The sequence below is a fragment of the Pelmatolapia mariae genome, linkage group LG6, assembly GCF_036321145.2.
Source record: "Pelmatolapia mariae isolate MD_Pm_ZW linkage group LG6, Pm_UMD_F_2, whole genome shotgun sequence".
NCBI lineage: Eukaryota > Metazoa > Chordata > Actinopteri > Cichliformes > Cichlidae > Pelmatolapia > Pelmatolapia mariae.
The window spans coordinates 20,481,070-20,508,793 of record NC_086232.1 but is presented as its reverse complement, the minus strand read 5'-3'; the positions used below and the strand labels follow the sequence as shown (position 1 = coordinate 20,508,793).

General features: G+C 38.4%; 3 protein-coding genes across 4 annotated transcripts; 1 reads left to right on the top strand and 2 right to left on the bottom strand.

Moving 5' to 3' along the window:
* Nucleotides 1-29: 29 nt before the first annotated feature.
* Nucleotides 30-8,998, bottom strand: dnajb14 (DnaJ heat shock protein family (Hsp40) member B14). Its single transcript, XM_063476156.1, has 8 exons — nucleotides 8,837-8,998; nucleotides 6,145-6,319; nucleotides 2,824-2,969; nucleotides 2,151-2,339; nucleotides 1,806-1,891; nucleotides 1,540-1,649; nucleotides 1,078-1,250; nucleotides 30-990 (listed from the first exon to the last, which is right to left on the bottom strand). Exons 1-8 carry the CDS (start codon nucleotides 8,967-8,969, stop codon nucleotides 866-868), a joined length of 1,137 nt encoding a protein of 378 aa, XP_063332226.1. The 5' UTR covers nucleotides 8,970-8,998; the 3' UTR covers nucleotides 30-865.
* A 1,261-nt stretch (nucleotides 8,999-10,259) lies between these two features.
* On the bottom strand, nucleotides 10,260-16,081 carry LOC134628539 (tetratricopeptide repeat protein 39B). 2 transcript variants are annotated; one of them, XM_063475236.1, is made up of 18 exons: nucleotides 15,962-16,081; nucleotides 15,536-15,567; nucleotides 15,229-15,345; nucleotides 14,947-15,078; nucleotides 14,780-14,856; nucleotides 14,456-14,585; nucleotides 14,241-14,346; nucleotides 14,060-14,125; nucleotides 13,597-13,705; nucleotides 13,409-13,476; nucleotides 13,259-13,318; nucleotides 13,017-13,178; nucleotides 12,828-12,919; nucleotides 12,616-12,736; nucleotides 12,427-12,538; nucleotides 12,234-12,351; nucleotides 11,303-11,419; nucleotides 10,260-10,983 (listed from the first exon to the last, which is right to left on the bottom strand). In XM_063475236.1, the coding sequence occupies exons 1-18, from the start codon at nucleotides 15,989-15,991 to the stop codon at nucleotides 10,869-10,871; spliced, it is 1,764 nt and encodes a 587-aa protein (XP_063331306.1). In that variant the 5' UTR covers nucleotides 15,992-16,081; the 3' UTR covers nucleotides 10,260-10,868. The 2 variants fall into 2 exon arrangements, with proteins under 2 accessions (XP_063331306.1, XP_063331308.1); XM_063475238.1 differs by lacking the exon at nucleotides 11,303-11,419.
* A 2,224-nt stretch (nucleotides 16,082-18,305) lies between these two features.
* Nucleotides 18,306-25,809, top strand: snapc3 (small nuclear RNA activating complex, polypeptide 3). Its single transcript, XM_063475235.1, has 9 exons — nucleotides 18,306-18,539; nucleotides 19,565-19,648; nucleotides 19,755-19,836; nucleotides 20,015-20,119; nucleotides 20,232-20,381; nucleotides 20,544-20,626; nucleotides 23,454-23,612; nucleotides 25,110-25,217; nucleotides 25,317-25,809. The coding sequence occupies exons 1-9, from the start codon at nucleotides 18,307-18,309 to the stop codon at nucleotides 25,462-25,464; spliced, it is 1,152 nt and encodes a 383-aa protein (XP_063331305.1). The 5' UTR covers nucleotide 18,306; the 3' UTR covers nucleotides 25,465-25,809.
* Nucleotides 25,810-27,724: the final 1,915 nt, after the last annotated feature.

The following is a 27,724-nucleotide window of genomic DNA, read 5'->3' as shown; positions in this document are numbered from 1 at the left end:
AAAGACAGTTTCCTTCAGGATATGTTAATAATTTGATTTTATTTAAATGATCAGGCGAGCATTGAAGAAAAATCCTTTTCCTTCTATAGTTACTTAAATAACTGCATAAACTTTAAACATTCAAAAATGAAAATGTACAACCAGTTATGAGTAACAGTTTCACTGTCCGTTCATCTTTAGTTCCAACCAAAGTCACATATTAGACTGGACGATATAAAATGTTCTCTAGTAGCAAAGTCAGTGATGACTCTTCATGATCCAGTGATCTTCATCCACAGGTGGAGGTGAGTAAGGAGCCAAGACAAGCATTCGCTCTCTCTCTCTCTTTTTTTTCTTAAATGTGATTCTTGAAGAAACGGATTTGTGTGTGGGGACAACACCTCCAGGTGAACTTATTGTTTCCCATTTGATGTTTATGACAAGCAGATGATGCCAGAAGCAGCTTGTTGGTCTAACAACATTAATTTGCTTGTGCAGAATGCCTCTCAGGTTGTCACTACTCAAAGCGCACATGCCTTTTACAATCAAGTGTCCTTTTCTTTCCCATTTTAAGGAAAACACACTTAAGAGTTGTTTTTTTCTTCTTTTGTTTTTCCTTTTTTTTTTTTTTTTTTTAAAGAAAAACATCTGAGACTTTCTATATTGTGTGTAGATTGGTCAATTACAACATAACAAGGCGATTCCAAGGGCCAATGTGGAATGAAGAAGAAGAAAAGTTAGGAGGATGAGAGTAGGAGGGGGGGGGGAGCACAACAATAGAGCTAAATTATATCTTCAAGTGCCCTAAAGTTTGAAGACTCTTCATAAAAAAAAATGAACATACATATCTATTCATATAGATTTACAAGACCTAAAAGCATCCATTTCATCCACCTCTGAAGAGGTTATTTAGTCTGTCCAACTCCCTGCAGTTATCCATGGTCATGAGTTCTGCCTTCTTGCGCATTCGCTCATCCCGGTATACCTTAGCGGCGTAAAGCAGGTCTGTTTCTGGATGAGACGGGGGAAGAAACTGTATCACATGTTTTCAAGAGAACAAACTATTCTGAGTGTGAATTTATAACTGTGGTTACTTACTCGTCTGTCTCTCCTTCCAACAATTATTTCTGACGTTTGATACATAGTCCTCCTCTACATTTTTCTCAATTTGCTGCAGTGCTGAGCCCTTAAACTCAGACTTGAAATCTCTGGTGACGTAGTAGTCAACATGCAGGTTTTCTGTTTGCCTCTTTATGGTCTGACCCGTTGACCTGGAGGAGATGGGAGGCACAAGCTTAGGTAAAAAAATCCTTAACAACGGCAGCAATTTCCACATATGGTGACACATTTTGTTTCAAAACTCTAAGACGACAATACTGTACGTGCAATTTGCAAATTGCACAGTTGAACTAAATTTTCAAGAAAGCCTTCAAAAAGCTCAGATGAGCACAGAACATGTCTTACAAGACTACGTTTTGTGCTAAGTAATGCCAAGTAATGCATGAAATTACACCTTATGAGGTACAAAGGTGTCAGTAATGACAGAGTGTGTGCACGTACGGTCTAGAATAGAGACTGTAGGGTGGAGGAGACACCATCATCTGGCTCAGCAATGACACCAAAATCAGGACCACGATGGGCATCAGCTGAATAAACATTGAAAAACCACCCTAGAGGCAAACAGAGTATGTTAAAATTAGTACAGATCTTATAAAGCCATCAAGTATCAACAAAAATTGTGATAACAGAAAAGTGTTAATAAAAATAAAAAAATAAAAAATAAAAATCTAAAAATTTAAGACAGAAATTGTGAGCAGTCTACGTACATCTCCTCGTTCTTCTGTCCTCTCTTGCCTGTAATCCGTTTGATGGCTGTAACTTGTCCTGCCGTTGGTGAAAGTGTGTGCATTGGCTGCAGAATATTAAAATATCACAGCTGAGGTCAGACACAAGTGTATGACTTATGTCACCAGGTACCCGAACAACTAGTCTGATTTTTAATATTTTGAACATTTTATGCAATTTTCTTTTCACAAAATTACACTTCTCATGTCTTCCCTTACCAGAAATCCATACCAATTAAAAAATATATTATTAAAAAAAAACAACATTTTTTAGAACAAGTAATTCTTTCTGCATTTGTGTCCTTATGTGCTGATGCGCACACTTACAGGATGGGAAGCCGCCTCCAAAGAACATGTTGAAGAGGTCCTCAGGAGTGATGTCAGCCTCGAAGCCCCTGTGGAAGTCGAAGCCTGCGCCATGCGAGTGACTTGGGCTGCTCGGCTCCTCTCCTCCTGTCAGGTCATACTGCCGTCGTTTGTCTGCGTTGCTGAGTACTGCATATGCATTGCCAATCTCTAGAAAAGAGAGCAGAGTTAGTAGAATAGAGTTAGAAAATCTCTTCTTTTCCTTTTCTTCTTTTTTTTTTTATTTTTATTTTTTAAATACAGCACCAAATCACAGAAGCAATCGCCTCAAGGCACCTTATATTGTTGGTAAAGGAAAAAAATTAATGTAGAGTATATATTAGAGTGCTTCAACACTGAAGAGCTTAAGGTAACCCGCTTTGACACTGAATTTACATCATTTTTAAATATCACCTCAACGTTTTAATCTCCCTGCTTATGCCCACTAGTTGAACTATGGTTTTGTAGTCTTTTTAGGAAATCTGCAGGAAATTCAGCTATCCTCTGCCACTTGTGTCCAGTGGGCAAAAGCAGGGAGGCTACAAAACTCATAGCAAGCAAGTAATTCCTGTGAACCAGAGGTCAGCTCTACACAACAAACAGTCCCCATCACACATTCAAAGTCACAATTCAAAGCAAAATATAACAAAGTTACTTTTAAAGGCCTCTGTTGCTCCAGGTGCATGGTTTTTGTCTGGATGAAATTTGAGCGCTAGTTTCCTGTAGGCTTTTTTAAGCTCATCATCACCGGCTTCTTTGTTGACACCAAGCACTTCGTAGTAGTCTTTACACCGCTTTATTCTGAAAGACAGAAACAGAATGTGTGAATGGAATAAAAAGCTTTCAGATTCACACTGTCTCTTTTGCTGTCACCTTCTGGATGAAGCAAGAAATTTTGTCACTAAAATATTAATGGTCCTGGCCCCAATTGATCAGATGTGTGATATTTAACCACAACTGAACACCTGAGAGCACGATTAACCTTTTGATGCCACAGCAGTTATGTTTCCATCCTTTGTGGATTCTACACACATCATTTATAAGGGCCTGGTGAGAATTCATCAGTTACACTGTAAATATCTCAACATTCAAATCTTTGCATAAGCAGTCAGTGCAAGATGAGGAATCCATCTTTTATACTTTGCATGTGTAATTGTGGGTACCAAAACCTGGCTACATAATCAAAGACGACCATATTGACAAGCTAAACTGTTCTCAGTTTTGAAATGATGCATTTTTGTGTTTCATATTCAGAAAACACATTTCTCTCCATCTGTGCCAGGAGCAGAGGTGGTGCTCTTTAACATGTTGCAGCACTGTGCTTCACACACAGGCAGAGAAATGCACAACTTTGAGTTCATCTCTTATTTTCTGAGTCTGTTATGTATGTCAGCAGCCTAGCTGCCACACATCAGGTAAACCAAGTCATTCAAATGTAGGTTTGTGGCTAAATGTTTTGTGTGACTTTTTAAACTGCAGGTGTGATGATAAAATTCATCTAAAATTGTCTGAGCAACTGAATTTTTGTTACGCAAAAATTAAAATTTCCTCCTTGGGTCCTTTTACTCTGGGGCCTCTGGATGTCTGGGGCCTGGATCTCCTCCATACCTGCTTCATGCCCTGGGGGACGGGGCTATGGCTCCCCACACTCCCTAGCAGATCGTTACATGGAGAAACCTTCGGAATACAAGCATGCTTATCCACACAGGTGTACACACGGGTGTTCACAGACACAAACTACACCTTTCTTGGCTGCTACCTCAAAGCACATTGTGCGCTGTCTATCTTGCATGCTGCACAATAACATTTAATATTTAGTATCTACTGTTATCTACTGCTAGCTAGTTTATTGTGATGGTGCTGTATTTATTATGTTGCTGTTTTTTGTTTGTTTGTTTTCTCTTCTGTTTTTTTTTCTCCATACAGGTGATCCAGGTGTTTTGTTTGTTTTCTCTTTCTTTCGTCTCCCCTTTCTCACCATCTCTTCTCCCCTCTATTTTTCTTTCTCTCCCTCTCTTTCTTTCATTCTTTCTCCCTGTCCTATCCCCCAGTCATGTCTGTCCCGACTAACAACCGAAAATAAAATAAATACATAATTATAATAAAGGTCAATCAAATGGACCAATATGGCAAGGCCATGATGATCCACTTGGTAAAGTAAATCCGCTTGGCATCTCTCTTGGCCTTAAGACAACAATTCTGATGGCTAAAGATCCAAACGGGACAGGGGGACGGGGGGGGGGGAGAGAAATTAAAAGAATGCCTAAACTGGAAGGAGTGGTGTGAGGTGGTAATACCAGGACTGTTCAATTGTGGCAAAACACAATTTGGTGAAGTGGAAGGAAAACATTTTCTTTCTAATTATTTGGATCAGGACTTGATTCAATTAACTTTTCAAATTCAGGTGAATAAACTACACAAACAAATGTTAAGTGAACTAAAACTTATAAAGACAGTCAAGGAGAAAATTGGGCCCAACTGACGTAGAATGTTTGACCAATACCAGCGCTGATATTTAGCCATTTAAAAAGTGAAAATTGCATAAGACAATACAGTTTTTTTTCTTTCAAACGCAAGAAACATGAACTGATTTCCCTAACATTTGTTATGTGTTCCTTATTCATTTACAGTCTGCCTGACACCTCAGACTAAAACATTAGCTGGCTGTTCTGTTTGTGAAAACAAACATGTGTTGCCAGCAGGGAAGTTGCAGAGTGTCCTCTGGGTGACAAACTATGCAATGTGATCAGTCAGAATATGACTAAGAGGACTGCTCATTTTTATTTTCATGTATTTGCTGTTTTTAAATGCCAATACAATAGCAAATATCTAATATCAGCTGATAATATCAGGCAAATGATATTTTGGTCTTGCTCTAGTTTTTGCAGATGTGCTAACAGGCAAAATGAGAACATAAAAATGATTTTATTCACATTTTCTTGTTTTAATTTACATAACAACACAAAAATAGTGCTTGACAGCTAAATTCAATTTTATGCACAATTATTTGGAAAGTTACTTTATTTAAAATGTATCAATATACTGTTGCACTTTGCTACTTTAGAATATTGATGGTGGCTGTGGCTTAATGGTAGAGCAGGTCACCTGTCAGAAGGTTGGTGGTTCGATCCTGGTCTGCTCCAGTCTGCTTGCCAAATACTGGGCAAGTCTCCAATGCATTCATCAGAATATGAATGAGTGAGAATTTCATCCAGTCATGCAAGCAATTCATGCTCCAAGCAATTCATGCTCCAAGCAATTCATGCTTGCATGACTGCTTAGAGTAGAAAAGCACTACGTAAGAACCAGAACAAACAGAAAAGAGTAAAAGTAAATAAATTAACTGGATTTTAATAAAGTATATGATGAAATTCTCACACCATGTTATAATTCAGGGGTTATTACCAAGCTCACAAAACAGTGGAGTGGAACTACGGATGAGGTCACAAAGAAGACACTTTTAATATACACTAAGTCCACAACCCTTGTTTCTTTTTCCTAGAAACTATGATGCAATATTTAACTCACAGAAGTCTCCCAATGGATTTAACAGAAAAACACAAGGGAAAGAGTGGCTAAGTTTAACTGGAATACAAGCAGCATGTTTATCCTGGAAATAAACTCAAGTTGCCATAAACATCTTTTGAGGATATGGGTAAATGTGCTATACTTGCCTTTCTCTTTGTTTAGTTCTAATGTTCTAAAATTACCGCATGTGAAGTTACCCAGTATCTAGTCCACACTGCTAAATACCTGCCTATTCCAATGGGAAACCTATCAAGATGTAGAAGTTCCCATAGCAATAGCCATGTGTGCACAACACTGCTGAGACTAGAGTGTTCTATCTGTCCTCCTCCATTTAACCAAGAAACACTGGTGCTGTCACAAAGCCAACTGCAGCAAAGCTGAAGAGCACAAAAATAGCCGACTGAAGTGGGACAGATTTTAGTGGAAAACGAAGCACAGCGAGTCTCACCTTTGCACGCCTTCAACCTGCTCTTTGGTGAAGCTTTTAGGCGGGTCACCTACTCCAGATCCTGGGTTCTCTCGTTCTGACTGAGTACCATTGGTTTCTGAGTTTTCCGCTGCTCTCCTGCGATATGTGCCATTACCTGCTGAGCTCCCATTCATCATTAAAGCATCCAACAAAACTGAAAGAAGAGGGAACGAAGACACGTTAAAAGACAGAAATGCTTTCTGGTGTATTACATTTCCGCACTTTTAACAGACTTCCCATAGTTGAAATAATGCAAAGATAAAATATGAATTAAAGACTTTTAATGCTGATTCTCAGCGCTATTAATTCATGTAAATCAAATTTTATTTGAATGCATGTTACGTTTTTGCAAATCATGCATAGTTCAGGACATGAACGCCAGACCTGGTGAGTGAAGTGCAAAGACGTGCAAACAAAGTAACGCAGCAATATAGCACATCAATTATCTCTACCTCGGCAGCAGCATAAAAGTTTTCAATTGTTTATCAATGCATTATTCATTAACATCCCTCAGGAAATGTAAGTGCAACTGTCCTCTAAATGGTGCAACATTCCCCATATTCCCCAAATTCCCACAGCCCTCTCGGCTACCAAATATGATGAAAACAGTGGATTCTTTAGTGTAATCTTCTGTTGAGCCAATTTGTGCTTTAGTAGTGTGCTTATATTTTTGCAGCTCTGGAAATTCACAAATACAATTTTACAGCTGCCAAAACTTAATCTGCCTACAGTGGTCGTGGCTGAATATTAATAATACTGCATTTATATGCATTTTTAAAAGCAATATTCTTTCTAATGTGAATAAATGCACTACAGACAGAGTTGTAGCCATAACCCACATGAGATTAGCTCATGCTAAACAGCCACAAGCAAAGCTGCAGTAGCAGTATCAGGGGACCTGACACATTGCTTTACCACATTAAGGTTAAACCCATCTACAAACTACATTTGCGGTGCTCATGAGACTGTAAACCCTCTCCATGCAGCTCTGTCAGGCCTTCATTGTGAATGCAAAAACATTTCACCAGCACAATAATAACCCAATAATAATAATAAGTCAGCCTTTTTAATAGAAATTCCTCGCATACTCAGGATTACTTCAGCCAGCAATTTTTAATCTTTATCAGTAATTATATCAGTGCGTGAGCAAGGTAACAGCCAGGGACTTGAGTTCTAGACTCTGTCGACTCATCCTCAAACACAAAATCCACATTTTCCTAAACAGTATGGCTTTTATTCTTTAGCTGCACAGTTTAAAACTTCTAATTCATATTTTTCTTCATTATGCAATTTTATGTGTATTAAGTGTTAGCTACAAATCTTTGTTATGATCTTCGCATTTTAGTGCACATCTTGTGCACCAACCAATTACTTTCATTACCGTTTTAAAGTTGTAATTTATTGTAATTTATATTTATTTCTCTAATGTGTTGCTTTGTCAATAAAGTCACAAAATTAGATTTTTTTTTATTCCCAAAAGCCGATGTCATCTGTTTTCAGAGATTGTTTCAAACATCCAAAGATAAAGAAACTTTCAGCTGCTCCCTTATATTTTTATGCTGGATGTCTCCTTGTGGAATTGTGCCAGGAGTGGGGCCTTTTTAATGTTAGACTACATGGCTAACAAATAAAAGGCAGCAAGTTATCCAAGCTTCTTGTGGGCATCTTGAAAACTGCAGTGGTTAACACACACACACACACACACACACAAACACACACACACACACACACAGAGTGCTAATGCTGACAGTGTAGGAATATAAATATGCAGACAGCTAGACACATTTCAACCAACGAGTTACAGTTTAAAAGCGGAGGAGTTACTAATTATCAGTGAGCAAGTTCCTCTATGTTGTTATGTAATCACTCACAATGCTATATAATTAAGACTTTTTCTAAACTATAATCCAAAGCGCTCTCAATCTCATCCTTATTACTGGTTTACTGTCATCTCACAGACGGTCGTGTGTCCTAGATTAGCCTTCACTTCAAGCCTTTCCCTGGTCAATCATTCAATTAAGGGATTGACCGGGTGGCTGTGTGGCCTGGACAGCATGGACACATCGTCCTACACTTCCAGCTTTGCTCTTGCCCCCAAATCCCCAGATACTTTAAAAATGTGTGCCGAAATGAAGTGAAAGTGAAATAACAGTTTAACAAAAAAACGAACACCAGTTTACTACTGAGATAAAACGTCACTAGTTGCGATAACTAGCCTGGGTCAAATTGAATGAATGGCTTGTTAGTGAATTGACGTTTCGTCATTTGGCTAAGACCTTTCATCAGTTAGAAGGCGTTATTTAAAAAAAAAAACATGACGGGATAATAGTTAGTTATTAACTTAATGTGACCATACGACTATAAACTCCATTTTTTACTGATAAGCCCAAAGGAAAGCGCAAGCTAGGTTAGCTGTCAGGCCACATCTTGGCTAATTCAAATGTGTGTTTCTAATTTTGCTGTGTATAAAACATAGCGCAGTGTTGATAAACGTTAAGTAATATGACAAACGTTTGACACTGTTACATACTATTCAACAGATGGCCTGTGACGAGCCGATGTAACCAGATGTTAGCTACATGCTAACACTTATACAATATCAGCGGATGAGGAGCAGGTTGTTCCTTCGCTTGGTTAGCTAAACGTACAAGTCAGCCACAAATAGCCTTACCTTTGGCTTTGTTAGTCGGATACAGCTTCTCTGCTTTGTTGAGAAACTTTAACGCTTTCTCCTTATCACCGGCTTCCAGAGCTTTTGTTGCTATATTTATACATTTTTCTGCTTCGTCTCTGTTCCCTTCCATCTTCTTTCCTCTTCCTCCCCCGGCAGTCAGCTGAGCACCTCATACCACGTGGTCAACGGCACTGACAGCAGCGTCAGTCAGAGGGTTACTGAGGCGTAAACCTCACAGAATATCACAGAGTATTTTTTTATTAGCATAACATGAATATTTTTGGATATCAATATTATATGTACACTATTAACCACATTAAGGTTAATTAAAACAAAATCAAAACTTTGTTGTTATACACAGTTGGTAGGGTCAGAATTTGACAACATGAAAACAGGATCCATGCTGCCTTGTATCAAGTTTTCAGGCTACGGCTGGTGGTGTGAAGATATTAGCTGTATTTTTTGTTATGCTTTGGGCAGCTTAGTACCACCTGAGTATAATGTAAAAGCCGCAGCCTGCCAGCACACAGCTTATCATGTTCATCCCTTTATGATCACAGTGTACACGTCTTCTGATGGCTGCTTCCAGCAGGATAACAAGCCATGTGAGTTCAAATAGTCTCAAACTGCATTTGTGAATATGACATTGAATTCACCTTAGTCAAATGGCTCCCACAGTCACCATCTAAATCTAAAGGCATTTAAATCTGGTGACTGTGGAGGCTGTAAACAGCTGTGTTAATGAGATTTAAATTAGTGCCGAAAAAATTAGGAGGGCTGTGCTAACGTTTTTCCCGGTATATGTGAGATTTTGAGGGAATTTTGTAATATGGGACTTTAAACTTTCAGTCCTCATTTTTTTATTATTATTTTAATTATTACACATGTAAACATTTTACAATTTAAAAATTGAAAAAGAAGCATGCTCGGGTCACAGTAATATATGTCTCTCTTCTCTAACAGGACGTATTCTTTTAGCTGCTCCCTTTAGGGGTCGCCACAGCAAATCATTTTCCCCAACATCCTCTTTTGTCACGCCAACTCCCTGGCTGTCCTTCACTAGATCTAAGAATATTCTCTGTGGTCTTACCCTTTTCCTCCTGCCTGGCACCTCTATCATCAACATCCTTTGCCCAGCATATCAGCTATCCCTCCTCTGGACATTGTCCAAACAATTTCAGCCTTGCCTTACTTCATCAACCTCACCTATACTTTTGTATAGGTGATGCATGTGGGAATCGTGTATTTGATCAAAGGCTATTTCACCTTCAGTGATCAAATGCACAAACACCACTGCTATTTTTCCACAGAAATTTTCACTTAACTCAATCTTACTGAGATTAAATTCTCTTTTAAAGAGGTCCGAGAACAAGAAACATTCACACAAACACAAGCAGCACAGGATTGTGAACAATATTAGTAATATTTATTCTGAAAATGCCAATCCCAGTACTTTGTTTCATCTGGCACTCAGCTATGTACAGAAGGACAGTGGACCTTAGAGCATGGCTGGGCTGCAATCTGTGATACAAGCATGCTGTTTAAAATACCAGGTAAGCTGCAATCATAAGGGCAGACTAGGAGCCTTTGTTTGCTTGTTTCTCATTTAATTATAGACTAAATAGGTTATATTTTCATAAATAGAATGACACAACAAAAAATAAATAATTTGCAGATTTAGCATTACGACCAGGTGAAGTAAGGCACAGGCAGGGAGTGAACCTTTAATTTATTTGCAAAGTAAACCACCGCATGCTCTGGAAAAACACCCAAGGGGACAAGAAATTTAGACACAGGTTAGATAAAAGGTTAATTTTCAAGTCTTTCTTGGGTTGCTTGTGTACTTTGCCTGCAGTTTGAGGCATTTAGTTGGTAGCATACAGTCTATGGCATGATGGCCAGTCTAGAACTTCCCTGGAGCAGAAGACCAAGGACCTTCAGAGTTGAAGGCAACAGACAATGATGAAACACAGCAAACAATGTCAGGTTTAAAGCCCTTTTTCTGTCAAGTTTCATGTAATGGGATATCTTAAGCTGCCGTGCGTGCTGGTGGAAGTTTTGCTGCAAAGGAGCCCATGGTGTTGAGTGCTGCATGGATGCGGAAATGCAGCCTTGACTCCATGTTGTAGTCCTTGTAGTTCGTCCTGCAAAAAAATAAAAAGAGTGAGTAATATGTAACATGGCAGCAGGTTGTAGATGTTACTTGAACAAACGGGTAGCCGTTGTGTTGCATGTGTTGGTTTGTGTGGTTGTACTTGACCGAAATTCAAAGTGTAATTACTTAAGCGACTGGTGAGTTAATATAGCAGACTTCCAGTCTTACTGGCCACTCAAAGTGCTTTAGATAACACGTCAAACTTAAAACATCTTTTTGAAATTTTGTCCATTGTTTTTAAGGTAACTTCAAAGTTTATTTTTATTCAAATTAAAAAAGACAGTTTGAAATGAGCTGAAAAGACTTACATGACATTTTCCATTACAGCAATGGCCTTGTTGATTTCACCTTTCTGCTTGTGCAATAGGCCAAGCTCATACATGGTAAAGGGCACCAGATAGCTATCATGCTTGATGCCACCATCACTGTTTAAAAAAAAAAAAAAAAAAAAAAAAAAAAAAAAAAGGGGAAACTAAAGTCATTTCAGTCTGTCTGTTAAGTAGCATTATAAAAAAAAAAAAAAAAAAACAACAACAGCAACAAGATTTATTTTTAACTCCACAGAGGTAAAATCGTCCAGATGAGGTATTTATGCATCAATTAGTAATCAAGCAGAGAAATCTGCTTTATCAATTACTAAAACATGTAATTAAAATATATTGCGCAACACATGTTATGTCTGTTGTGTTCATCCTTTTTAAGAGTCAGGGAAGACTGGAAACATTCAAATGTTGTTGAAGGGTCAATGAGGAGTTTAAAAAATGTAAATAATATGCCTGTTATTTATCCATTGACACATCAGCACATCTACCATTGATTTTCTGTCATCCTTATTAACCTGCTCTCTCCTCTCCGATTCATCCCCAGTCCTGATTGGTTGCAGAAGGCTCACTTGCATGCATCCTGATAAAGTGGCACATGCCTTGGCTCTCTGTCCCTTGCTGGCATTATTCAGTTGCTTTTGGGGTTAGTTTAGGTGAGAAGTATGAGATCTTGTAACTATGTCGCCATTATCAAAAGTTTCTTGAGCTGCAGCAGTGTTGTAACACACTGCTTTAAAATTAGGAATGAACTCACACTAGATTTCTCTAGAAACCCTAAATGGGACATTAAACAGATCAGCTCTTGGAAAAGTAATTCTATTGAAGGGATTGTTGAAGTAAAGGTTTCTGCTGAGGACTTTGAGTAGACTCCCACTAATGCTTGAGGTGTATTGCAGTGACATCAAGATAAGCTCACCTGGAGATGACACGATTGAAGCAGATCTCAGCCTGGACCAGCCGTCCCAGATTTCTTAAGCACAGGCCCTTCAGCAGCTGGACAACGCACTCATCGCCCGTGTGGTACTCTGATGGGTCTGCACGTCACACAGTAAACTGTAAGCCTTGTGTCAGTATTAAAAAGTACCCACTGATTAGAAATTTTTCCTCACTTGGATCATTTCTGAGCTGCTCTTCTGCTTTCTCTAAAGTTGACAGGATTCCTTCAGTCAGCTCGGGTCTTTTGCCCACTATTGTGAAGCCATTCCACACATACATCATTTCCTGCGGTAACAGATGATTGTTGCTTACAAATGCAAAAATAAAAGCCACATCAGTTCACTGAGAGAACGTGTCCTCACCAAAGCAGGAACGACAAGTTTCACGGGGGTGGAGGAGGAGTATCTCTGGGCCTTCTTCGCTGCAAACTTCTCAGTTGGAATCGACTTCCCAGCAAATCTCAGCCTGAGGCCCTCCACCTGCCTTCAAACCACATTTCACAGTGAATTTATTTATTAATTCATACAAGCTGAATGGTACTGTTAGTATAGTTATCATTTCCTTCCTTTCACACCTGAATAATTCCACCACATTTTCATTGAGCTTGTTCACTTCTTCCTCTGGCATCATGCTCAAGATGGCAGCTTTCTGAAATACATAGACTGCCTAGAAGTGGGGAAAAAGAAAGCAACAGAAAGGTTTCAATAGAGAAAAGAATCAGTAATGTCATTACAAGGTAAAGAGATATTGTCACATTAGATACCTGGGACCACTTGTTTTCCTTGCTGAGCAGGTTGGCGTATCGATAGGCCTCCAACCAGTTTTGTTCAAAGGAGTAGACCCACATCAGCTCCCAGTAGCACAGGTGGTGAATCTGACGCCACTCTTCCTGCGATGCAATACATGCCAAGAACCTCTCTTGGGCCTACACAGAGCAATAACTACATGAGTTAAAGTTCTATCTATATCTATATAGATATATATATAGACATCAGGAGTACTTACAAATGTGAAGTTTCCTTTGAGCACAGCAATCCTTGCACTGAAGAAATGCATGAGGGCCCCCTATAACGGAAAAAATGTCAGAGTTTTTACACTAAAAAGGCATTAAAAGATTAATATCTGCACGAGAAGTAAGGTACACCCACAACTTACATTAGGAAACTTTTCACAGTAGGGTTTCAGCAGAGCCTCACATTCACTGAGGTTTACATCAGCAGTCCCTTAAAGAATCATTTTCACATTAATTAAAGTCAAATGAATGATAACTTTGGTATTATTTAAGATTAGACACAATTTTTGAATTTAGGAGAAGCAACAGCCCCAGCCTACAGTGTGCTCACCAAGTATCACTGTGATGTAGAGCTGAAACATCAGCAGAGTGAGGGTGCTGAGGATGGAGCGCAGGTTGTTGGTAGTTGCTCCCTCTCTCAACTCTGACAAACCCACTTCCTGTGAGACAGTTCAGTTCTTCTTTTAACTGACAAAATATTAATGACAGGACAACTTCTTTGGGGCGCTCCCATTTGGACTCGTCAACACAGATCATTGGCCTCAGTCTCACCCCATCCCTAGCTTCCTCTGTCACACCAACCCTCTGCATGTCCTCCTTCACTACATTCATTAAACTCATCTACCTTCACTACAGCTTCACCTTTCCGCCTGCCTCCCTCTCATTCACACATGTATTCTGTCTCTACCAACTTTCATTCCTCTTTTCTCTATGGCATAACTCCACTTCTCCAGACCCACTTCCACTTGCTGTCCACACTTACTGAGTTCTCTGTGGTATGTGGTCTCACCTACCCTGTCTCCAGAGAAGCCCAAAAACTCCATCAGTCTAAGGACTCTGGATGGAAGCAGAGACAGCATCTGGAAACAAAATATAAACCAAAAATAATATAACATTGTTACTAAATATATTAAATAAAACTATTTGTAATATTTTGGAACAAATCTTTGATTTTTTACTTTTTGAAGCTCTCACCAGATTGAATGATCCAATTCCCATGCTGACCCCACCCCTAAAATGAATGTGTGTGCTTCTCTGTTTTTCCTCATCCTTTATGACTTTTTCCATGGCCTGGCAATCCCTGGTTTGGAGAAACATATTTACATTAATTCAAATAATAAATGATCTCTTTTTCAAAAAAAATTGGGGCTGGCCATTTCCATTATAAACACCGCCTCCAAACCTCTTACTTGTAAAGCTGATAACTGTGTCGGATTTTCATCCCTCCTTTGATGAAGCCTATTATGCTTTCATCCAAGAACGTGAGGGCAGCTTTCTGCAGCAGGACTTCAGCATAGCACAGCTCTGCATGCATCTCTTCTGATAATGAGAAATGCAACATCGTGTTATGTGTGGAAAAAATTACAAATGTCTGTATCTTCTCTTGTTTTGTTTGTGTGTTTAATAAATGGAAGATAAGGTGACACAGCCATTAAAATGTCATGTTTCACCATGTTGATCAAATTCATTAATTCCCCAAGCTGTAAAGTCAGCAGATACAGTAATTCACTCGCCTTCTGTCAGATTGTCAGCTGGTTGTCTGTACCAAAGGTTAGCCAAGCTTTCCATTAGTCCTGTTTTCTTCCGAAATCTAAAGAAGTTAAGAAACTGATTTTTAACAACCCAAAGAGATCCTAAAACTTTACACCTTATCAAATGGTCATTCTAATTATTGGGATACCTCTGGCAGACCTGCAAGGCTTCTCTCAGTGATGTCATGGCAGCATCCATGTCCTTTGCGTCAAAAGTCATGGCGGCCTGCATCACCAGAATGCTACTGTAGCCCATCGCATGGTACATACTTTCACTCTTCCTAGAGAATAGGAAGGCAGCAAAATTGGGGAGGTTTTTTTTGCAAATCTCCAGTAAAAATACAACCTGTACCCAAATACCGCCATAAAGCTCCAATACATGAACAAATTAAAAGGAACATAGTCAGGTTGTTAGAGCAACAGTGACTTACCAGGGTTTTAAAAGAGCCAGTGCATTGGCAAACCTGTTGTTCAGGAAGAGATTGAGGGCAGTGAAGCATTCTTTCAATGCTGTCTCCAAACCCATTTTAGGCAATTCTTCAGGCAATCTGAATAATAATAATAATAATAATACAATTTTTTTTTAAAGAGTCAAAAATGAATATTCAAAATCAAAATAATAACAAAAACCAAATGATGGAGCCAGTCTAAAGAATTTTGTTGCATAACTCTGAAATATGAAGGATAAATGCATTAGAACTCTTACAGTAAGCAAATTCATCACATGATGTCACTTACATTGCATCCTCATTGGGCTGCTTCAAACCCATCTGAAAACAAGCAGAGACACTTGAAATCAAAGCTGCCAAAATGTGTAAGTTGCTTTTTTTTTTTTTTTTTAAATTCATTTCAGTTCTAGATGAAAAAGCTAACTTTCTACACCAGAGCTGATGTTCAGTGCGTTGATTAAACTGCACAGTAAAGCCCTTTGCCACAGCATCTTAAACAAATGAAACTATCCAGAGTTTTCTCCAAGGCTTTTTGGTACTGGGTTTACTGGGTGTTATTATTTTGAAATCATGTAACTTTAATATTTCAAAGTAACATGCAAAATAAAAGTGATAATAAAAGCACTTAAGCCAGAAACAACCTTTAAAATTCACTCACCTTTAAAAGCTCACCTCTTTCATTACATTACTTTAGAGAAACTGTGAGGGAACCTACCTGTTGTAGTGAATTGTCTTCACCCTCCATTTGATGCTTGAGTTAAATAAAAAGCAGTTAAACCAAGTCACTGAAAAATAAAAGGTCTGATATTTTTCCCTGTAGCAACAAGTCAACAAGTCTTGACACTGACTCCAAGCGCAGAATAACGGTAGTTTGCCATTTATAAGGTAAGAAGTTGGGTGTGGCCTGGATTTTTAGGACCAGCCCACAAATTTGCCTCGAAGAATTGCAATGCCGAGATCTTTAATTTTTCTCCTTAAAAGCACTCCTACACTGAAAGGAGTGACATTAGACATTTTACAAGTAAATGTACGGCTATATTTTCCTGGACATTCAGTGAATTAATGTCTCAACTTTTGCCCTGACAATCAGCCCCAGTTTGACTTTGTTATATAACAATAGATGAGCGGTACTAGATAAATGAATCTGAGCGAAAAAGGTAACCCAAAGAAAAGATGAAAAGGAGATAGTCAAGTACAACTTATCTCAAAACTGTACCAAGTGCATGGGAATGGGAGGCGGAGAACCCGAGGAAAGCTTTTTCCCATACAAAAGACTATTATGTCATCGAGGGGGTACATCCCTCCAGCTGTTCCCCATGCAGCTGATGTGGCGTAAATTCGCTGTGGCAGTACGCAGGGTGTTTTACTTGGAACGGGTTACCATTTCTGATTATCTGCATGCATGTGACGTCCCTGCATAACTAAATCACTTCTGCTTTTTTTTTTCTCCTAGTTTCTCATGCTGCACTACACCCCACTGTGACAAAGTGAGTGAGCTGTCAGGAGACTTTTCTACTCACCACTTGTCTAATAAGTGTCAACATTTTATACCAAAGCACATTATTCTCTACATGTACATTTGCTATGCTTAGCTATGGCCAAAGTAACATTGCTTTACTTACTATACCATTTTTGTTTTTCCTCCTAAGCATTATGTTGCAGTCAGAATCAAACAGTCAGCAGATTAAAACAAATATTCAATAATGTGTTGCTTTACATTTTATTATGTAGCAGATTTAACCCATTTGTTCATACTTACCATTCTTTCTTTATTCTGCGTTACCAGAAAGTCTTACATTACAGGAAAGGTGTGGGAAAAGGGTCTGCCCAGCATTCCCTGACTTTTAAAGTGCTGATGATGTCACGTCTCACACCCCCAGGCTAAACCAAGAGGAGGGTTTTTTTTCCATAGGAATGTTTTCTTTTGCTTGTCTCTTAGATTATGGAGTGATTTGTCGAGAATATTTTCTTATATAGAGCCATTTAACTGTTTAAATGGGTTAATCAGGAGAGCAGTGAGCCTTTTGTGATTCTCTGCTATTTGTGTTGTGTTTTAGATTCAGCAGCTTAAGCTAGTGGTACAGGCTAGACAAACTGAAGGTGAATTGACAGTCCTATATATAGTCAGTCTCAGCTTGGTTCAGATGAGGGAGGAAAGGTGAGCTGTGTTGCGCAGTTCATGTCATTTTTGGTTTTTAGTTATTATGAGTTAGTTTGGGATGGTTTGGTTTAAGTTTCACGTTATGGAGGTAACTGTAAATTATCTGCTTATCTTTGGGAACTTAAAATGTTTGCTGAGTCTGCTTACCAACCACCTTCCTTGACTCTTAAGCCAGACTACTTCATACACATTCATTCAAGCTTCAGAGAATCGATCTGATGAGGTATTACAGCATACTAGAAGAGCAGTTCATGGATGATTTAGTAAGTAAGAAAGAAAGGAGGCCTAAACAGCCTCATTCACTACTGTCATTTAACATAAATAGGCTGTTTTAATACAAATTTAGCTTTAGCCTTTCCTCAATTTTTTGTTGTACTGACATTCTTGTCCACAACAGGACTGTAATACCATGTAAAAAAAAATTACATTAGAGGGGAAAAAAAGCAAGTACAATAAATGTAGATACAGAAGGGTGCAGAAGTCTTGAGCTACCCCTTGAGACTTTATATTGCGATGTAGGACCGAGGTGCAGCAATTTGCTGAAACATGCACAAACACATGGAAATACAGTATATGAGACAAAAATTGAACCAAAAATGTAGTATTTAGAGCCTTTACCACCAGTGTCCAAACCCTGGAGGACTAATGCTCAAAATCACTTTTAATAATTACAACGAAGTCTGGCTCCTTGGAAGCAACACACAAATTAATGAGGGGTGGCTCAAGAATTTTGCATGGTTCTATATAATATATGAAAACAGATGTTTGGAAAGCCGTTTGTTGGTTTTCTTTTGTCCTATATTTTTCCCGTTTGCCTAATCATACAAGATTTAAACGGCACTGTAGCGCTAAAACTACATATCCCAAGATTCTCCGCGCACTTTTGGGTTCTGGGAAACATGGCGGCGTCCGAGCAGACGGCAGATGCAAACATGAACGTCCCGGAGTACGAATATCCCGATGTTAATACAAAACCATTTCATATCGGCTCTTTTAAAAAGGAGTGGCTGAGCAGACTGAAGCCAAGCGACTACTCGTATGAGGAGGCGGATGAGGACGCATTTCATGCTAACTTTGCTGAAGAGATGGGGGTCGGTGCGGAAACCATGGCTGAACTTAAGGCTGTGTGCAGGTAGTCGTGAGCAACATTTGATAAACGTTTAGACCAGGCATGTGCACCATAATAATATGTTAATGGTAATTAAGTTCAGTTGCAGTAATTGTAATGGTAAACTGATATTAAGAATACTAGTTAAATTACATAATGAGGTGTAATAGCTGATAGCTGAATCCAGTTTGTCCCAAAACAGGTGATAGTAAACACACCAAACGTGGAACAGGTGTGTAACATTTATTTATATAACTCTATGAATTAAGAGTTACAGAGTGTCCCAAACTGCTGCAGAAACATAAAGTACCGTAAAATACGACAAAAACCACCACGTGGTCAAACATAGAGGGAAAACAACTGCAGAGGTTGGCGTAAAGACACTGAAATATAGAACAACGTACATGTTACGTTCAAGTAAGTCGTGTAAAAAAATGTCAATTAAAACTAAAGCTTTTAAGGTTATGGGGTTAAGTCAGTTGTAATTATGAATAGATCCATGTTTCCCTGATTAGTTGTATAGTTTATAAAATCTTTATTATAATTTCCATAAAAACTAAATGATGTTTTATTTTTTGGTTTTGATCCAGTTAACAAAAACGCTATTCATTTTTCTTTAAAGAAATGAATGGCGGCTTTAACAGTGTAAAAATATAAACTCCTTCCACAGTGGAAGATGGGCCGATTTATCGGCTGTTATCCTTTTTTTTGGTGGCTAAAATGACATTTATTAATGACAGTGGGTGATGTTTATTTTTTGTGTCTCATCAAGTTTGTGGTCACTGGAAGGTTGCTTTTAAAATAAATGATTATTTCAAACGTTGATTTCAGTCCAGGAGTTTCACAGTAGGCTCATCAATTAGTGCAAACTCCAGAACAAGAATTGAGCTGCAAGTAAAACGATGGCCGTTATGAAACAAAATGTCAAAGAAAAAAAGTCCTGTCGATTCTGATACTCGCATGACTCTCACCTGATAACTCTGTGAAGATGATCTGTTCTTGTTACCAAAGATAGTCAAATGACTTTGTTTTTATTCTTTCTTTTGAAGTGTTGATTCACTTCGATGTCATCCTGAAGATCAGCAGCCTGATACAGAAGTTGTACCTCCAGATCCTACATTAAGAACACTAGTGTATGACCTTACTTCAGTATACAAATGAAAAATGCTTGTCAACGATTGATCAGTATCGTGATGCAATTTTAAATGTGATTTGTTTTTTCTTTTCTTTTTAATACAGGCAAAGAAAGAAGAGGCAAGACCACAGAGCTTCTCTTAAAAAGATTAAAAAGAACAGACATGACCTCTATGCAGATGAACTGGTGGGTGAATTTAGTTAGGGACTGAGATTACATAATTAACCTTTGCATTTACTGTTCGCTCTAAAGTAGGTGTTTATCATTATCCCCTTGGGCTTCTTGACAGGTTCTCAGACATTTTTAGTTCTCTCTTTGATCTTGTATCTAAACGTGAGGCTTGGTTCTCTCTCTTATTTTTCAGGAGCGCCTAACCATTGGCAGGAAACCAGAAACGGTGACTGACATGGTTCCCGAAGGAGAGATCATTCTAACCATCAATGTCTACTACCCAGCTGTGTTCGACAAAGTGAGGGTTACATTTTTTGTTTGTTTCTTTTGTCATAAAACTGTTTTTTAAAAAAAGCCACAGTCTTGTGTGTTGTTGTTGAATACTATATTTAATGGCGCATTTCCTGCAGTTTAACTACATCAGACCCCACATGACTCTCCTGATGACGGGTTCCCACAGCTTGGCAGAGCTCAGGGATGCTGTTTGCTGCGTCAGTGACTTGCAAGTGTGTGGCGAATTCAGCAACACGCCTGACGTAGCTCCAGAATTCATCAGCAAGGTAAATACAGGACCCGAACAGAATAATATTGCTGTGCTCCGTATCTAAATGTAACTGTTTCTGTACATTTAGTGTGACTGGACTCTCATACGTGTATGTATATATTTAAAAAATGCATCTGTTGTAAGCTAGAGAAAAATATTTTGATGTGCTCTTTTTCAGGATCATTACAAGTCAGCTTTCTTCTTCTTTGAAGGAGTTTTCTACAATGACATGCGGTTTCCCGAGTGCCAGGACATCAGCTCGTAAGTACCTCCTGCTTTAGGAAGCTTTAAAGATGATGCATTTCTTAACCAGGACCTTTACAACAGTTGAAGGCAGCAGGCCTAAATCTGTAGAAGGCTGGTATTAAAAATGGGCCTCTTATTTATTTATTTATGTATTTATTTGTTTGACCAAAGGAAGTGGTCAAGTAATTGTAAACAAGACTAGCACTGACATTTTCATTTGTTCATGTTGCTTTTACTTTTGTCTTGGGTTGATTATAACAAAGCAAGCAATGACTCACTCACTAGGCAGTTTAAAGAGAGATCATTCAGTTTATTATTTATTGCAGCCTGCTCTTATTTAGAGAGTAGAACATCTTTTTATTTCACCTGCACAGGGCTGCCAATCAAAACAGTTATCAACTGCACTCATGTGTCTCCTCTGAAAATGAAATGCAACATGAGTGAATGAATTGCAAACGTAATAAAGCTGACCTAGGAAAAAATGTATCATAGTATAATATGCAAGCTTTCCTGACATGGCCCACTCAAGGTGCTTAACTTGAACAAATTTAGCTCAATCATTTCATATTAACAGTCCTGACTCCACAGTGGCTGCAAACCCTTAACTTCTGAACAAGGCTTTCATTTCAAAACACTTGCAGGCATATATGCAAGCAATCGCTAGATTGGATTGTTTTTTCCAATTATTCATTCGTCTGTATATCCAGTCATCCATTTTCTTGTCTAAATCGAGGTTGCGGGAGGTTGGCAGCCTGTCCCAGCTGTCATAGGGTGAGAGGACAGGTTGACAGCCTGTCACTAAGACAGAGACACAAACGACTGCTGACACTTAACCAGAATAGCCATTTTAACCTAACATGCCTCTCTTTGGACTGTGGGAGGAAGCCAAAGAACCTGCACAGGCAGAAGTAAAACCTCCACACACACGGCAGCAGTTGGCCAGTGATTTTGAACCCAGAACCTTCTTTCTGTGAGATGACGGTGGGAATCAGTGCTAACCTCTTCTGTGCCACCTTAAATTTGTTCTCAGTTTTTATTTGAGTAAATTGTAAAAACGGTTAAAAGGTCTTAAAGTACAGTTTTAGGTCCAAAATTCAAAATTACTCTTGAGCCTTTGAAAATGGGAGAGTTTGTATAAAAATTACTGTAATTCCTAAATAGTTGATAGAATATATAAGCTGAAAGTCTGCACTTCATTCACATCTGCATTGGTGCAGAGGCAAAAATACCAAAAATTAGGTTACTGCCCAAAAATGTATGGACCTACATGTCTGGAAAGAATTCCAAACAATAAAATTATTAGATCTGTTTAAGTAAGGTTTATTAACTCTACAGTGCTCAGCAGTTTGCAAACTGTGTCTAAGGAGTGACAGTGCTTGGAGCTGAGAGCCATGGAAAGGTTAGTAAAATGAAATGGAATAAAATATCTAAATGTTGGCTTTGGGCAGGATTTCTATAAATAGCAGGTCTATTCAAGAGTCCTATTTAATGATTTGTTAAATAACTTGAAACGCTCAAATAATCACTGTGATATCTGCAGCTTATGAAAGCAGATAAAGATAGAAGCTTGAAGAGTGTACTTAGTCTGATCGTTGCAAACTGTTCACATTTATAAAACGTAGACCGGTCACAGTAAATAAAGACGACAGTTTTAGCGGATTTGATATTTTTTGTGTCTTTATTCATTGGATTGCAACCTACAGTCGTATCGGTACAGTCATCTGTTTCCTAGAGACATAAATCCAGTTGAAGTAATCGATGAGGACGTAATCTCCAGAAATGCTCAGCCCTTTAAAGTGCATTTTGGTCTGTTGTGTAGCATTCTCGTGAAGCTTGTCAAAGAGCAGAAGCTAACTGTAGATCTACTTTAGTTTAAGGTCACAAAGCGTTGTGATCTACACCTCAGCACACACTAAGCACTTTATTGCATTGCCCAACAACAACTTCCCAGCTGATCATCTCAGATCTGACAGAGGAAAGTTCTACTTAATAGGTCCTTCTTGATTTGTGCCTCCTCCCAAGATCCAATCAGGAACATTTTTTTTGTTATAATTTTTAAATTCCATTTTCTAGAAAACTTTTTAAGCTCGGTCCTTCAGTTTTGTTTGTTGCTATGGCTCTGTGAATATTTACTCAGGAGTGTAGTTCAAGTTAACATCCAAATAAGGAATGCTTGAAGATATTTGAATGTCGGCTTGCTGACAGCAGATTTGGAGGCCTGTAATAAGCAGTTTTACAGTTAGAATAGAATTGGACTGAGATTTTCCAAATGTTTTTTGTTTTCTGTTAGAAATCCACAAAGTTTTGCATAATTTATATTAAGAAGTGTATCTTTCCCCTGGTATGTTTTTTTCAGGCTAATCTGTTATGGTGAGGTGGGGAGGCTTTTAATGAACTGAAATGACTCGTCATCTGATATTTGCTGTGCTTTTAATAAATCCATCACTGACATAAGCGCTCTTGTGCAAAATTATGTATCATTCTGTGAAATAACCGTGGAACTCATGTAAAAAATATAAGCCAAATATTATTTTATCTTTTAATTTTCAACTCAGCTCACTTTTTAAAATCTTTCTATTATTATTATTATTATTGTTTTCTATTTCACTTATTTTACTTTATTATATTTACTCAGATTTCAGCTTTATTTCTACCCTAATACAATTGTTTTGTTGTGTTTTCTTTTTTTTAAGCTACAAACTATTCTTTGCATAGATACTATTTGTTAAACATTTGCTGTGTTTAGCTTAATTTTTAACTGTTATAAAAAGGGGATTTACGAACTTCTGGATGAATAACAGACATCTTTTCTCATCTTATCTCCTCTTGCTTTATGATGCAGGACTACAATTGAATGGGCTAAGTCCCATAACTTCCCATCCTACAGCCAGGCCAAGATGGAGGACACGCTTTTGGAGGATCTGAAAGTCAAAGTGGGATTCCCGTATCTCTACTGTCACCAGGGCGACTGCGAACATCTGGTCATCATCACAGATGTTAGGTTAGTGCTATTTATTTAGTTCTGCGATTCAACTTCTTTACAGAGCCCACTCCAACTCTTGCTCAGTTTTGGCTGTAACTATTACAACCTCAAATAACATTTATGTCATATTCTGTGTGTTGCTGTCAATTAAAACAAATTACAGAGGGACTGCATTATACACCTGCCCCTCTGTTCAGCAACAGTTGAATAACAGCTGTCTTTAAGATGAATTGGTACAGTAATAATGAAACTAGGCCCCCTGAAGTTTAAACCAGTTAATCAGTTATTTAATTTCATGCTTCCAGCAGTACTGTTGGCTCTACTAGGAAGGAGGCTTAGGAAGCTTACTGAACCACTACATAAAATCAAGAAGGATTTAGCCCACTGTGTTCTGTGAACATTAAATGGATAGATATCAGCTGAATAGCTGAAGGTGAAAGAGTTTGATTATTAACATTTACCTTGTTCTTTTCTAACGTCTCGCTCTGTAACAAGGGATAACAGGAATTAGTAATATTTATTGGCTATCGGCAAAAATTTCAACCGTGTCAGGCCAGTCAGGGGAAAACAGAAGACCCTATATATAAAAAAGGCTACAGTTCCTAAACAGTTAGTGCAAGATTTTTGTTGAACCCCATGCATTAAAGCTGAAAGTGTGAATGGCAATCACAGGCAGACGCAGAGAGGCAGATAACTGTTGACACCTTTGGCCAATTTAGAATAAACAGTTCACCTAACAATACACACCTTAGTGCACACCATGATTCCAGGTTCAACCAGGAACTATTCTTTACTTGCTTTAATGGATGCTTTTTCATTACAACAAAGTCATTTTTATTTCTTTTTATTGCTGTTGTGCAAACATGAGACACACGCTTGCAATAAACTCGAGTTTTCTATTTGTGTCCAGTGAGCAACTTAAAACCTGAACATTTCAGCTGTCGATAATACGGCCAAGTCAAAGTTGAAAAGTTCGAGCTAAAATCATCGAAATGTTTATCTTCTGTTAGTCTGGTAATGTATTAATAGTTTCCAGCTCTTGTTTGGTGGAGTTCACAGTAAAGTACATCCAGATAATTACACAACCACAACTAAATAAGCATGCAGCCAAACAGGGTCATTTTAGCTTATCTCAGCTACTCATGAATAAGATGTTTGGTATGAATAAGAAATACGCATGCCTATCTGGTTTGAGTTAACATCAAACCCTGTGCTTAATAAACCGTAAAGTAATAAACTGATTACTACTGTAGTGCAGGAGGTGGATTTGTCAGCTGCAACAAGATGCAGCTGACAATCCCATCTGACAATGAGACGCATTGTCAGAAAGGATTTAACATGTCTCACAAGACTAACGGATGCGTAGTTGTCTTCGAGCTTATGTAGCGTTGGCGTAAGCAGGGCGACCGCACATGAAAGCAGCTCCTGATATCATGAATCTGAGACAAATCTGTGTTCCTACCGCTTACAGCCTCTGAGAATGTCATCTTCTTCCCTGCTCTTTACCCATTACAGACTGGTCCACAAGAACGACTGTCTAGACAAGAATCTGTACCCACTGCTCACGCACAAGCACAGAGTCCTCACCCAGAAGTGTGCTGTCTGCCATGTCTTCATTGGAAGGTGAGGAGACATCAGGCGCTGCATAAACAACGGAAGCTTTGTATTATTATTTTTATTTTTTATTTTTTTAAAGGCTGATCACGTGTCTCGTCTTTCTAGATGGTATACCACCAATGACCAGTTTGCTCCGAGTGACCCATGTCTCTTCTGTGACAAATGCTTTCGTATGCTGCACTACGACGCTCAAGGCAATAAACTGGGAGAATTCTTGGCCTATCCCTATGTGGACCGGGGCGCCTTTAATTAATGGTTCTCATGACTTATTGCTGTATAATACAGTTACATGGTTTATATTTCAGAAAGAAATGGTCTGATACTTGCAACGTCATCAAAACTGTTTTTTTAGGTTTTGATTTTCCTCTTTGAGCTAAACAGTAACATTTACTGATAAACAGTTCAGTTGACAGCAGCACGGTCAGTTTAATGTTTAGCATACTTGTGTTTTTTTTCTTTGTGTGTGTGTAAAGTTATTCATTTTTAAATGCACAAAACAGCTTTTTGATTGATTGATTGAATTCATTAAAAGTAACCGAGTTGTTATGTTTGATTGGTGGACATTTATACAGCTTGTTTAACTCATTTTGATGTACTTCAAATCAATGACGGTGACACAGAACAGAAACTCGACCTTAGTGAGATGACAATTTTAAAAGGCTTTCTGAAAGTGATTCAGTGTTCTCTGGGCTAGTCTTTATACAGACTAGACCCCCCCCCCCCCCCCCCCCCCCCGTATAAAGACTCTGGGCTAGTCTTTATACAGACTAGACACCCCCCCCCCCCGGAGTAGTCTGCATGAAGGTTTTGCACCTTTTCACAATGGGGGGCTTTGCGTAAGTCTTATTAAATAATTTTTGAGTATGTGTACGTTGCACATGCTAATTTTTAAAGATTATTTTTTTGCTAGCTTGCAAACGTGCGAGTTAAATTATTGAAATGCACTGAGTGTGATGCAATACGGCAACGCTACTATAGCAGTTAGTTATGGCATGGTAATTTATGGAATATGCTGTGAACTACATAACTAGCCAATTAAAGGCTAAAAGCAAAGTTGTCACCGAGTAATTAGAATACTGTTCATATTTTTGTGTATTGCTGCAGCTTTTCAAGTATTAACTTGGTGCCTTTGGCAACACCTTAGGGAGAAATAATGGTAATATGAGGGACTGATCCATATGGGCACAAAGAATAGACACTTTTTTGTGCTACCGAAGTTCCCTGGCTTTCATTCAGAATCTGTTTATCATGGGCACCTACACATTAAACAACTTAAACATTATAAATGGCTTCAAGCTCACACTGAGGCCCGTGGGGCACTATCAGCCACTGAGACAATAGACACATTTATGTATATGAGTATGTCATACTTTAAGGTTGCCTGTTTATTTAAGGGAGGAACAATACATTATAATTGTATATAATAATATCATAGATGATAAATAAATAGATTTTAGGTAGATGCTTGTGCATTCTTAAAGTCTTGAATTTCACTGAGTATGACATCTCTAACAAATTAATTTGTTCACATTTCCACATCTTAATTTTTAAGTGAAATGTTTTTTTTCTTTTGAGTTTATACACTATATGCATATAAGGTATCCTTATCCTTTTGCATCATTTTTGTGTGCTGCGTTTTTCTATGTTTTAGCAAAAAGAGGAACAAAGGTATTTGAATCAACCTAGGATGATTTGTTTTAATTTTCACATGGTGTTACTGAGGTGATGCAAAGTGAAACATGCATTCTTTTTTTTGCTAATGTGCTGGAAAAGCTTGAAAATGGACATTGAAAGTGCTTAAAAAGTGCTTGAATTTGATGCTGAAAAAGGTGTATGAACCCTGTCGTAAGTCCTTAGAAAACAGACAAAAACTCCAGCACATACCTGATACAGAACCTGAGTGATGCATCTGGATTAAGGCTAATCTACTGTTCACTGAAACCATCAGAAATGGCCTCAGTGGAAAAGCAGCTGTCAAGAAGGCATCCTTAAGAGAAAAAGGTAGAGGTATGCTAAACTGCACAATAACTGGACTGAAATTCAGTGTCAACAGGATTTATGGAGTGATGAAAGTTTTGGTTCAAATCGTGTCATGTACGTATCATGTACGGAGGTACATTGACGGAGGTAAGTCTTTCAGTATGACAATGATCCCAAACACACTGCTAAAGCAGTAAAAAACATACCTGGACTGAAAAACACAATGGAAAACTATCAGTCATGGATTGGCCTCCCCAGAGCCCAGACCTCAGAACTATTCCTGAAGACTACTTAAAGAAATTAGATAAATGCTTGCCTAAGAGAGTTCAGGCTTTGTTGAAGAATAAAGGTAACTAAACCTAAACTATTGACTTTAGGGTTGTTGGAATTTTACAAACTTTTTGCCTTATATCCTCCTGAGAACTGAGGAAAAAACAATCTTCCCACTGAACTTTGTTGTGATTTCCCTTCTCTGGAGCTAAAGGAGTCCATCAAAACACATGAGATATCAATGGAACACCCTGTATGTCCTG

What these genes read in the sequence shown, in the direction of transcription:
- LOC134628539 (XM_063475236.1), bottom strand. Translation starts at nt 15,991, where the DNA reads ATGGAGGGTGAAGACAATTCACTACAACAG. An exon ending in CTGGCTCTTTTAAAACCCTG is followed by an intron (nt 15,079 to 15,228) that starts GTAAGTCACTGT and finishes CCTATTCTCTAG; the next exon opens with GAAGAGTGAAAGTATGTACC. An exon ending in AACTTGTCGTTCCTGCTTTG is followed by an intron (nt 12,539 to 12,615) that starts GTGAGGACACGT and finishes CTGTTACCGCAG; the next exon opens with GAAATGATGTATGTGTGGAA.
- dnajb14 (XM_063476156.1), bottom strand. Translation starts at nt 8,969, where the DNA reads ATGGAAGGGAACAGAGACGAAGCAGAAAAATGTATAAATATAGCAACA. An exon ending in CAGGTTGAAGGCGTGCAAAG is followed by an intron (nt 2,970 to 6,144) that starts GTGAGACTCGCT and finishes TCTGTCTTTCAG; the next exon opens with AATAAAGCGGTGTAAAGACT. An exon ending in TACAGTCTCTATTCTAGACC is followed by an intron (nt 1,251 to 1,539) that starts GTACGTGCACAC and finishes CATCTCCTCCAG; the next exon opens with GTCAACGGGTCAGACCATAA.
- snapc3 (XM_063475235.1), top strand. Translation starts at nt 18,307, where the DNA reads ATGGCGGCGTCCGAGCAGACGGCAGATGCAAACATGAACGTCCCGGAG. An exon ending in ACCCAGCTGTGTTCGACAAA is followed by an intron (nt 20,120 to 20,231) that starts GTGAGGGTTACA and finishes CATTTCCTGCAG; the next exon opens with TTTAACTACATCAGACCCCA. An exon ending in CTCCAGAATTCATCAGCAAG is followed by an intron (nt 20,382 to 20,543) that starts GTAAATACAGGA and finishes GCTCTTTTTCAG; the next exon opens with GATCATTACAAGTCAGCTTT.